Below are 12,539 nucleotides of genomic sequence, written 5' to 3'. Positions count from 1 at the left end.
CGGTGGAGTAAAAGTCATCCTGGACAGAGAGCAAAGCATGTTAGCGCTTCCTCTCCCTCTCTATCTCCCTCACTAACTTTCTTACTTGCTGCACCAGATGTCCTGAGCAGCTCTACCATTCATACTGAAGTGGCTGCGAGACCTCCAGTGTAATGCATTTTGTAATTTTGGTCACACCCACCTCCTTTCAGTCCTTCCCTCTCTATGCAGAAGGGACGCCTCATCGAATGAAGCTCTATGGTTGTCAGTAGTGGAGAACTGGATCCCTCACAGACAGTGAGACATATTCATTCATTTAAAAATTGTGTTAAAGTGCTAACACACCTATTACTAACCCTTATGACCTCATGAAAACTTACCTGGCTGATGTTTCTCAGCAGGTGGTCTTCAAGTTCTTTCATCCAGCCATTTGAAGTCCAGGGAGAGTAAATTAAAACTTTTTTTTTGTAAGAAGTTGGTCCTGTACCCAATTTTTTCGGCTAAAAAGATGATATACGTCTCTTACCAAACTACTCTAAGTTACAAGCTTCAAAGTTACATTTTTTTAAAATCCAAAAACCATTGTAATAACGTTGTTCCATCCAATCCGATCCCCAAACACTGATTAGAGAACATACTGTAAGCTATAAATACGAAAAACCAGAGATCAATAACTCAGGAAGACTCAATGAATCACTTCAATTACTTTTCAAATAATACCATAAATACTACATTAGTGTTGCGTTCAATAAAACAAGCCACGCTGGACACATGCAGAGGATATTTCCTCTTTTCCTCCCCTTATGCTTCATTCACTAATAATACAGGAGATTGTGCAGATATATGAAAAGAAGTCATGCATTTAAAAAAAAAATGTCAGGGAAATTCAGCACATTTTCACACACCTCACAGAGAGGAAGTAAAAGCAGAAGTTGTGTCAAGAGCTCGGGCGACTTCCCTGCAGCTTGTTTCATGTTACGTTTAATGCCTTACTCAAAAGTCGTCACCAGGTTTTCGAAAAAAGGGAAATGTGAGGTGTGTTGTGTGTCTTGTCACTGCTTTGCATGTTTGTAAGTGTCAACCTCTGTCAGTCATTGTTCTGCTGAAGCTGCAATGGGACAGATATGATGACTTCCTCTTGTAGATACACACGTATTTGAAATGGACGAAGAGATGCCCTGCCCAGTTTTTGCGTCAATGAGAAAGTGTGAAATGTCCTGTTACGATTAACATGTGTGTGGAAACGCGTCATTATGTTGCGATAATAAACGTGTCCCAGTAGGCTATAGATGTTTAAATAACCCTTTCATCCTCTAATTTTAAGGAATCTATTGTAGGATTTTGTATTTTTGGACTCGCACTGAAGTGAGTTGGTGTAGTAAAAGTAAATATAACCCAGATCAGTGTGTCCCCAGAATAGAATTCCAAGATAATTTTGATTGGGTTTAAAGAGGATTTATAGGGTAAGAATGCAGGAAAAATGCAATTTTATTAAACAAATGCATGTATTTATCCTTTTTTCTGTAGAATTATAAGTTGTTATTTCTTCAGGTTGATCTTGAGTTAAATATACGTGACGACGGTATTGTAAGGAGACAACTTGTTCTTTCAGGAATAGTTGTTGTTTTGTTAATTTGTTTATGGGCTTTCTTGCCATTAGTAAACTGAAAAGAGTGAAGCCACCTTTATATTTGTGCGTTTAATATTTTTAAGAGCCAGCAGGTGATTAGCTTAGCTTAACATAAAGATTGAAAACAGGGGGCAACAGCTAGACATACAATTGTTACACACACGCCAAGAGATGCTAACAGCACATAACCCAACATGAAAACCATTAATAACTAAATCGTTTTTGTAGGGATTAGGCGAACAAGATGAGACGTGTTCATTAGTCATTGCTCTTTCATTTATTCTCTCTCTTTTCAAAATCAAGCTCTAGTATCAATTACTCAAGTAGTAATTTAAAGGGTTGATGAGTGCAATTTCAAAACGAGAAAGTAAATGTAGATTATCTTTTATCCCAGCTGCCAGGACGCAGCGAACAAATGTCAAAGGATAGAAAGAAGTTTAACTCTTTCTTTGTTGTGCTTTATTACATATGGGTTTATAAGGAAGCTGCTGTCAGATCAGACTTCTTTAAAGCAGTGGTTCTCAACTGGTGGGTCGCAACCCAAAAGTGGGTCGCGGACCCGTTTTGAGTGGGTCGTGGATGTGTGAGGGAAGACATTTTCTTTTTAAAAAAAACATTTTTGTTTGCTTTTGTTTTTTGGGAAACAAGTCAAACTTTTATTTTGAAGGCCCGATTTTCTAACGCTGTGCATGCAGTAGGCGTTGAACTGGAAGTACCGGAGACCATAAACGGTTTTGAAACGTCTGTTATATAGTGATCATCTTCTCAATAAAACCTCTTTGCTGATGTTTTTTCGAGTCTTCTGGCCAATCAGAATCAAGATTGTTGCCGGAAGTCCCCGCGGAGAATAACTTTGCGGTAGAACTCTTTATACATCCATGGTATATTCAGATAAAAATGAACACAATGAAATATGACCCCCGGTTTGATGACTGACAGGTCACAGAACAATGGGGGCTATCTTCCCTTACCCACAAAGTAATTCACACAGACAAGTTCAGCTGTCAGAACAAAGTGAAAAAAAAAACAATGGCATCAAATATTATTAATATGTCGGGTAGTAATATATATATATTTCTTCTTCTCAGAGTGTACCAGAATGCGTAGTTTATATGTTAGAATTTCTAAAAATCTCCTGGAGGAGAATCCCCCCCAGACCCCCTTCTGGGGTTGGGTTTTCAGCATGTCACGTTTTTATGTGATACAGTTCAGCTTTGATTCCATCATCTCATTAAACCTTTTTTTAAAGCTTCTGTGAAGGGATATAAGGGATAGCCTATATGCACTGTACTTCACTTTAATTAATAGTGTATGCTGAAAAGCGTATATATTACAGCACGATTTTTTGTTGAATAGATTTGAGTGGTTCAAAAATGTTGGGTCGCGATTTATTGACAAAGTAAAAAGTGGGTCCCGAGGCCTGACCAGTTGAGAACCACTGCTTTAAAGTGTCCTTTGTGAGGTTGTTTATGTAAAGGGTTCAAACAAAACTCTCTCTGTACAGTCAGATGTGAGAAGAGCCAGTGGGTGAGAGGGCGTGATCATTATGACACTTAGCTGGGCTTATTGTGGAAACAAACAGGATTATTTTCCTATAGTCAGACCTCTTTTTTCCCACAGGCTCATACAGACACACGGTTATTAAAACACTCGAGGCTGTCTGTTTCACAACACATGCCTCGGTGTAGTCTGGGACACAACACAACTCCCACACTATTACACAATCCTACGCTCTGCTGGTCAGTTAAATCTGATGTGTGACTTTCAAAAAATGCAACGATCGAAAGTTTAGATTACACACCACCTGTATTAAAGATTCAGCATTGTGGTGATCTATTTAAAGTTAGCTCAACCCATGACTATGTAACCTCTACAGATAGCCTACAGTAGTACGATGATATTTGTATTTTGGCGTGTTATTTGTTCTGCTATGTAGTTTTGTTTGTTTTTTGTTCCTTTCTCAATCTGCATTTCTGTCTGAGCTTGTGTTCTCACCACCAAGAGCTATTTTAAAGTAAGTACAGCATAATACAGTATCAACATACCAATAGGAAGCGAGGGAGGCGAGGGACATGAGCCAGACTGAAAACTAATATTTTGGTACTGGGGTTTTGATTGTGGAAGCGCACTTAGTGATCTAACACCCTTGTAAAAGGTTGGATCTCCACATTGTCTTTCGAGATGGCCTACTAGCAGTGGCGGACTGGCCATCGGGACGTTCGGTACTGAAGTGGGCCGGTCGGATAAGTCACTAGCACCAGCCCCCCATGTTGACAATTTACTAGCGGTATTTACTAGCGGTATTTACTAGCGGTACCGAGGTGGGCCGGCGGTACCGAAGTGGGCCGCTCGAGAGTCCCTGGCTGATTTTTAGTCCCAGTCCGCCCCTGCCTACTAGTGGAAAGCTAGCTCTAGTTAACAGGAAAGCCCCCACTATTACGGGTTATTCAATGTTTCCAGGTAATCTTCATCATAACACAATATACAGAAATGAAACTGAATAGAGGCTGACAGGTTTACAGCAAGAATGGTGTACCTATCATTTATTTGGGATTTCATTTTAAAGTTCAACCTGAAAATGTCAAACTCCACAATATTATTGTAATTTTAAAACTATTTTAGGCCAGCATCAATATAATGCTCGTATTACATAACTTTTAATTCCCTAAAATAATGTCATTGACTTTTCTTATTGCAATGTTACTAAAAAAGGTAAATACGCACAATAATTAGAATAGAAATAAAATAACACACAACAAACAGAATAGCTCAAATTCACTCTTGGGCTTTGTTAAAAAAATACTCAATGACTAAATCTTATAATGGTTTTTACTTTTTACTGTTGGCGACAAACTAATGTATGTAATAGGCACGTACATTTAATGCACAATATTGAGATGAGCAAATGCAATCATGGTCATGTTAAAATACTGTGCAATAAGTTGTTATTAATGTGACAGAGCTATATATAGGAACCAGGCTCACCAGAAGGAAATCCGGCTAATGTTTGTTTTATATATTAGACTTAATGGGTTCGTTTGACCTGGCCTGATTTCCTCCCCCTCGGTTCCTGAACACTCGACATTTTAATAAGTCACATTTGTGTCAAGTGTTTTCTATTTGAGTATTGCCAAGTGTTATCTGCTGGTGTACCACAATGAAGCGAATAACAGATAAAGTAAGAGTCAGTTTAGTTTCACTTTCTCTCTTTTTGACTTTTCTTTTTAATCTCTATCACAAGTTTCAACCAGGTCTGTGTGCCGAATAGGAAACATTAAACTATGATACCAAAGGTTTAAAATGATTATATTTCTAAAGGTAAATTCACAAGACATAACCATGAGAACAAATAGGCCTAAATGTGAAATGTTGCCAATAAACAGCTTTTTGAATGACTTTTTGACCATTTCTTTCAATGAAACAGAAGTAAATATTGAAGAGTCTTTTAAACAGGCTTTCAGTGGAGACTCCAGGTCTTTAAAACCACCTGACTTTGACTTTAAACGTCTTAAAGACAAACAGAGACGCCTGCAAGCTAATCCAGTTCCTGCTGACCTGGACTCTGCGTTTACAGTTCATGTGACATTTTCCCTGGAATGTTTTTTAGGACGTGTTGACTGAAAGCGCAAAGTGTTTCCAGGAAACCACACACACAGCGAGTTAAACACAGCAAGACGCCCAAGGCTTGGTTATCTTACAAATTACACTGGAGATTGAAGCGTGGTAAACTCTGTGTGTGGCATGTTGGCACAGAGAGAAGCGAGGCCTGTTGTGGTGGCAGGGGGCCGAATGATAACATTTGTATCTAATAACTACTTTAATGCAGAACATGTTCAAGTAAACTTTTTATCTTATTCATCTTTTGCCGTTTAATGTTTAATAGTATTTAGCAGTCTTTCGTTTTGGAGCATTAAAGCTGTATCTAATCTTGATTTCATCTTTTAGGCGCAGCAGAACAAGCTAAAGAAACACAAAATGGACTTTAATAACTTGAACATGTTAGCTCAGTTTCCAAGTTAGACATCCAGCAGAGGAAGGGCAACATGTAGTGCATTTTCAGTCAACACACACAGTCTAAAGTCAACATTATGTTGTATATACTGGACTATGGACTACGACATGTGTCCTGAGGTAAATATGATGATTAACCTGCAAGTGAAGCCAGCGCAAAGTGCTTTGAAGCTGCATTTTCTTTCAAATGCCCAGCTGACCCTACTTCTGAACTGATTTATGAACTTTATTAAACATTTTCATTAAGAGTTTTTTGTCTTGATAGATATTTTCAAGTCTTCTTCATACCTCATACTGTTTACAATGTTGTTGTTAATCTGTTAAACCCACTGAGACAAACATGTTTTGTGATATTGGACTATATAGATTACCCTTGATTTGTCCATGGTGTCCATTGGCCATTTGGAGTATAGCACACAATAGAGCAGTGAATGCATCAGACCGTGGCTACCTTGTGATTGAGAGGTTGCTGCCTCGTGGTGTTCTGGTTTGGATGACCTCCATGTCTTTGTCTTAAAGCTTCAATAGTGTTTTCAGTTCATGCATCTCACTTGTACCACTGCTGGAGCAGAAACGAGACTGTTAAATGTGAGTTTTCTAGAGTTAACTGTATTGACTGTTTTTCGAGAACATTTTCAGTCAAGTTACTTTTGAGTTTACAAAGAAAGATGGTCATTTCCCCCATTGCTTTTTCAATCACTCCAGGATCTGCTGTTGGCAATGATTCTAAAAGTGTAAACGTTATTAGCGTTCAAGAAAAAAGATTGCATAAACTTCCATTGTCACACACAACCAGTCAAATATCCACAAAGTAAGAGCACAACAGGGCTGACACAATAAAGTATTATTGCTCAGGTCAATTTCCACCATAATAACTGATGTGGTAATTAAAAGCCAGGAAGTACTTAGATATACAAAATAACTACAAGGTGTGCTTTTGTGGCAAAGTGAAAAATAAAGAACAAGCAGTCAGGTCTAAAAAAAAGTATTTCAAACTATAAAAAAGTATGTGTCATGTCTGGGGGATATTATAAGGGATTTTCCTACTTCAAATGCTGAGAAAAAACGTTGAGAAGGCTTTTTTTATTACTTTGCTCAGCAAAAAGCACAATGAAAATGCTAGTCCGCCCACATTTAAACACCAGAGTTTAACAGATGCTTCAAATCCTGTGCTTTGTTCGGCCCAAAAACCAGAGAAATGATCCCCGGTATATGAGGTAGAGAAGACTAACGACAGATAGAAAAGACATCACTATATCCTGCTTTTGTGCAGCTAACCACTGACTACCATTCATAATAATGATGGCCTTGGCTATGAGGTACTTTAATCAACTCTGACACTATCTAACTTTACGGTAAAAAATAAATAAAGTGCTAATTGAATGACGTTGATGTGAGTGTGAGGAGCAGCTCTGTGTGTTGCAGCTCTGTGCGGAGGGTGTGTTTTGCTTGTTTGTTCGTGTGTTTACCATTTGTTCTGGAATGTTCTCAGAGCTGTTGTTTAGAAAACATCAAAGACTCGGTGCAAACACACCCTGTATATCCTCCCACACGCTAACTACATGAGATTAAGGTTTCCAAACAGTTGGGCATCAAAATCCAAGACCTTTCGACGATTTTAAAAGTGAAACGCATTCCAAATGTGACACTGTGGGATCCCCTTATTCAGAATTATAGCAACTGTCTCCATGTTATAGGCCCTTATGCTGCGTTCATGCACCAGCAGGAAAGTCCCACATTCTTGGGTTTCATATTTGTTGGCTGAACACATCATTGAGGTCCAGCTGCATGAGAAAATTCAACAGTCTCCCATAACTGTGCAAATGTATTCAAGAAAGCACCCTGCCCCTGTGGACTATATCACATTACAAGCTGTGTGCATGTGTCCTGCTGTGTGACTGGATTTTTGGGACTTTCTAAATGCTATATGTGCCTTTTAAATGTCAGATTATTCCCATCGGTAACATTTGTAATCTTTCCTGCACATAACAGAAACAGTCTTTACTCGTTTTTTTTACAAACTCTTATAATATTTGTCTGCGTTTTTTGCAGTCCTCACCACTTTAGGTTAAGTGGTTTGAATAAGCGTATTTTGGACACTTTGGTCAGCTAAAATAAATATTTGTTAATTGTGATTTTCATGAACTTGGTTTCTCGTTGTATTACTTTGCCTAAATAACATGCAACATTAGAGGCAAGCAGCTTCATTACAGGCTAGATGATCAGAGCTGTCAGCAAAGCACAAAGCAATGTAAAGGTGTTATTTGGTTTGTTTGACAAAAACACAAACGCAATGAAAGACAACTTTTGTACCACTAAGTGCAAAAGAGTATATTCCGTCTTTAAAAAAAGTGTTTTATTACAGGAGATCAGGGGACTCCCTTAATGCAGGGAACCACCCAGAAAACCCAGTGAATTTTGATTGTAACCACAACGACATATGTGTAAAATACTAAAGACATGATGGACGACGCTTTAAGAAGCCTAAGCAGTTTCAGCTAAAGTAGTGTAATTCAACTAAGCGGACATACTATGAGTAAAAACAAAAAGGAAGTGGTCCTGATCAGCACCAGAACTGTCTGACTGGGAAATGTAGACACATAATTACTCACAGTAACATCAAGTGTGCAAGTACTTTTTTATTTGATAGCCCCTGTCGTCTCGTCGACAGAACACAGTGGCCTGAGCTCAAAGGCAACATCGATACAACTACAGGCCAATCCTTCCATCGTGTACTGACCGGTCCTTTCTGTCCTTGTTTGGCGGTGGAGAAAATGTGTTTTCTGTTGGAACATCGAGGAAGAGGCACCCATCTAAAAAAAGTCACGGTACTTGATTTGTTGTACCAAAGAAATGGCACATGTGCTGCATCATTACTGCAGCCTAATGTCTTCATGCTGTAAAAAACTAACTAAATAGCAACATTATTTTACAAAACTCTACTAATTAGTGACTGAGAAGGAAACAAAGTCTGTGTTTTCCAAACAGTTCATCTCAGAGGCAGGACAGCCGTTACGTTGTTCCCCTTCCTGCACACACTCGCAGGTGTTACAGAAATCAGATCCTACCTGTGCTCGCAGTGGGAACGTAAGGTTACGAAGAGCACCTGTGAGAGCTAGCTAGCCAGGTGACTAGCATCGGATCAAAATGCTTGCAGAGGGAATGCTCCGGAGGCAGAGCCAAGCAGGACGGGAACCAGTCGCAGTAGATCTCTGAGAGGGATCCTCAACTGGCTGCTACGAGACAACAAATCTCCCAGAGAGCTGCAGCCTGCAGAGAGAGGAGAGAGGAGAGAGGAGAGAGGAGAGAGTTAACCCAATTTCTTTTTAACGCCACTAATTATTCGAACGTGCGATTAATGCATGTGTATTTGTCCTCGGCCCGCCCCGTAGTTTCAGAGCCCAAAGGCTTGACGTTGTTGTTAGTTGGATGGTGGGAGAAAAAGGTGTTTTAAACAGCAAGCCCAGCCCACAGCTGATGCTGACAGCCCCGCTCCTGCCGCTCGCAGCGATAGCTAAATGGGGGGCTACAGCTTAACATTGTGGAGGACGAGGGGCTGCGTTAGATCATTCGGATCGCATCCAACGTGTCGACTGCACATCACAGATTATTATTTTGACCCACAGTGGGAACTTCAGTCTCATGCTTTGACTGTTATGAAGACAGAAGAGCGGCATTTCGCCGTCAACTGTAAACAGGCTTGTCTGTTTGAGCAGCTGGCTCAGTGCAGAGAAGTACACAGGGCTGGGAGAGAGAGAGAGAGAGAGAGAGAGAGAGAGAGAGGTTCCAGGTTGTTGTGTTGAGAATATTTGTTATTGTTCAAATGATAACAAACATTAGCATAAAGCATATTTGTCCACTCATATGTTGATAAGAGTATTAAAAACTTGAAAAATATTCCTCTAAGGTGCATTTAGAACAGATAAGAAAGGTGTTATTAATTTGCGATTAACTATGGACATCATGCGATTAATCGCGATAAAATATTTTAATCGACTGACAGCCCTAGTATAAATTATAAAGCAGCATAAAGTAGATATACTTATGTAAAGTACAAGTACCATCAAATTGTAGTTAAGTAAAACTCTTAACAACACAGTCTCTGTAGAAGCTTTTAGAAAACTACTGAAGACCCATCTTTTTGGCTTTTGTGCCTACAGTACTTGAACTGTGTGTGATGTGTTCTGTTCTTATGTCTGTTCCTTTCAGGACTCCACGTGGTCCGTGTTTTGTTTTTATGTTGACCTTACATTTCTGCCTCATGCGGTTATTGTATTCATATTTCTGTGCTCTTCATTTTTACTCTTGTTCTTACTTGTGAAGCACTTTGTGAATTCCATTTCTGTTAAAGGTGCTATAATAAATAAACGTATTATTATTATTAAAATCAAATGAAATACCTTTGGTTACTTTCACCACTGAGTAAGCTAACAGCAGCAGGAGTTGAAGAGAGCTTTTATTCCTGCTGCTGTGTGAACCGGACGTGTTAACATGCAAATACACTCAGGTGAGGTTCAGTGAGAGGAGCGAGTGTGTCTTACTCTCCAGCTGAGCGTGTGTGTTCCTGAGGCAGGGGATGGAGCGGTACACCAGGAAGCAGGCCAGCGACATGGACTGTCCGTTCTGAGGGAGGGCCTCGCCCCTCATGTAGGACCTCAACACTGAGCTGTTCTCTAGGAAACACAAACAAGGCACACAATGTTTTATCAGGTGTACCTACAGGTGGGATTTAAATATATGAATGTCTTTTTTAAACAGGATACAAATGAAAGACAACTTTAAAAGCAGGTTTCTGATTGGAGAAAAAAAAGGGTGTGAGATGTACAAACATTTGATCAAACATGTTTGCTCACATCACTGTTGGCCAGTAAATACAATCTGTGCACAGGGGGAATTTTACAATGCCTCATCTGAATTCATTTGGATTTTAAATAGAAACCAAAATAAAGACAGTAAATAATAAACTATTTTTTAAACACAAACTGGAACATTACATCATTTTAAAACCATATCAACTAAAACTCCTCTAAACTGCATCCCTTAGGATAGTTCTCTGAGAAAGACAAATGGAACCTAATAGAAACAAAAAATCCTACAAAACAGGATTGTATCAGAAAACCTATTTCATCATGTGTGACTTCCAGTCAAAAGCAACATTCCTGAAAGTTGATGTCAAGCTAGTTGCTAGTTTGTTTTTCCTTTGAAATGTGTGCCAAAGGCTTCATGAGACATGAAAGTAAAGGCATGTTTGAACTGTTACCATGACAGCAGTCACCTGTTTCCCACGCCTCTCAGTGTGCATTTATTATTGGAAGTGTGTGGGTGTCTGTGTGTGTGTGTGTGCATGTGTTTGTGTGTGTGTGCACGCAAATAAGGTATGGAATGTGTGTTTGTTGGAGTGATACACAGTCTGTCAGTCATTATCGTGCCACACCCTTTACAGGAAATCCAGCTGAAACACATAGTCAACGATTCGTTTTCTCCACTCCCAATATGTGAATTCCTTTAGTTAACGTTGGCACATATGAAGAAACGACTGCTCTCGCTCGTCTGATCAACATTTATATGAGCTGTGAACAGTTTGAGGAAGGCTTTCTCACTTGTTGTGACTCTTTCAGCTCACGCAGGTTTCCTGTAGAGGGACTTTAACTCCCTGACCTAATTGACCTTTAAAGGGCCCATGTCTTGCATTTCTGGTTATTACCCGTCCCCTTGTGTGTTATGTAGCTTTCTCTGCATGTAAACGGTGTGCAGAGTCACAAACCCTCAAAGTACACCCTTTAGCGAGTAAAACTCTAACACAGAAAAGACCTGTCTGTGCTGCCCCAGAACGCCTCGTTGGAGATTTCTCTTTTTCCATTGTTTACTTCTTGGGTACAGTGACGTATATCGGGTATAGTGACGTAACGTCCGCGGAGCCGCTACGTTTGGACCAATCCGTGGACTTCCTCACACACACACACTCGGTGGGACGTTGCGAGGCTCGCTGCTGCGAGGAGCGGGACAGTGTGAGCTGGCTCACTGGTGTGGGGTCGGCGAGACACCGCGGAACTCAGCCTGGGCACACACACAAACTCCCAGCCAGGCTGCGGGTGTGTGTGTGTTTCGGGCTGGGTTTAGCTGTGTCTCGCAGACGACCACTGGGCTCACAGGGAGGGGGGGGGCAGGAGCTCCAACAAGCCGTTTAGGACAGAGAGTGAATACACATACTATACAGAGATGCTTCCACATTCTGATCGACAGGGTATGATTCCACCCCACCTAGGCCGACGGGGCAGGAAATGCTGTATAGTAGGGGAAGATAGAGTTTGGAGTACTTGAGTGAAATTTACGATTTTGACAAGGTTTTGGTAAAGGGGAAAGACGGTACAACGGCCATGGCAATGGGACACGAGCGACGACGAGGGTCCGGCCACCCCCGAGACGCAGCCCTAGACGAGGTCTGGAATGGGGACACCGTCTACGCTAGACCCACCACCTCGACACCCCCTAGTTCGGCCCACGTCGCCGGGTTGGTTGGCGGTGCTGCGCCGACGAGTGCGAGGCTCAAGGACGGGCAGTACTTCTGTAACCACCTACACCGTGACTTCGACCGAGTTCCACTCCTCCTCCTCCCACACACACACACCCACACAACACACACACACACCCACACACACACACACCACACACACACACACACACACACACACACACACACACAACACACACACACACACACACCACAACACACACCACCACACACAACACAACCACCACACACCACAACAACACACCACACACACACATATCCCTTCCGTATATTTTTTTCCAGTGTCCTTTCTCCGTGTTTTTATGGTTTATGACATGACTTTTCTACCTGGTATTAAACTAGCCAGATGATTTTATTATGACACGTTAAAAGGTTTGCAGTTGTAAC

The 12,539-nt window shown here is 40.7% G+C and overlaps 2 protein-coding genes across 2 annotated transcripts in view; both read right to left on the bottom strand.

Annotated features, from left to right (window-relative positions):
* LOC104963544 (anaphase-promoting complex subunit 1-like) overlaps positions 1 to 401 on the bottom strand; it is a gene marked incomplete at its 3' end in the record, with an annotated part of 15,232 nt that extends 14,831 nt beyond the window's left edge. The window contains exon 1 of the mRNA XM_010792143.1: positions 360 to 401. Coding sequence (XP_010790445.1) covers positions 360 to 401 — 42 coding nt within the window. The remainder of the gene's footprint in view (positions 1 to 359) is intronic.
* A 7,838-nt stretch (positions 402 to 8,239) lies between these two features.
* On the bottom strand, positions 8,240 to 10,293 carry LOC104963542 (anaphase-promoting complex subunit 1-like). The gene is made up of 2 exons (XM_010792141.1): positions 10,162 to 10,293; positions 8,240 to 8,890 (listed from the first exon to the last, which is right to left on the bottom strand). The coding sequence occupies exons 1-2, from the start codon at positions 10,265 to 10,267 to the stop codon at positions 8,763 to 8,765; spliced, it is 234 nt and encodes a 77-aa protein (XP_010790443.1). The 5' UTR covers positions 10,268 to 10,293; the 3' UTR covers positions 8,240 to 8,762.
* Positions 10,294 to 12,539: the final 2,246 nt, after the last annotated feature.

Source organism: Notothenia coriiceps, unplaced genomic scaffold, assembly GCF_000735185.1.
Source record: "Notothenia coriiceps isolate Sejong01 unplaced genomic scaffold, NC01 NC01_scaffold00036360, whole genome shotgun sequence".
Classification (NCBI taxonomy): Eukaryota; Metazoa; Chordata; class Actinopteri; order Perciformes; family Nototheniidae; genus Notothenia; species Notothenia coriiceps.
The sequence above is the reverse complement of the archived record's forward strand: the minus strand, read 5'-3'. Positions and strand labels throughout refer to the sequence as shown.

What these genes read in the sequence shown, in the direction of transcription:
- LOC104963542 (XM_010792141.1), bottom strand. Translation starts at nt 10,267, where the DNA reads ATGAGGGGCGAGGCCCTCCCTCAGAACGGACAGTCCATGTCGCTGGCC. An exon ending in CACACACGCTCAGCTGGAGA is followed by an intron (nt 8,891 to 10,161) that starts GTAAGACACACT and finishes CTCTCTCTGCAG; the next exon opens with GCTGCAGCTCTCTGGGAGAT.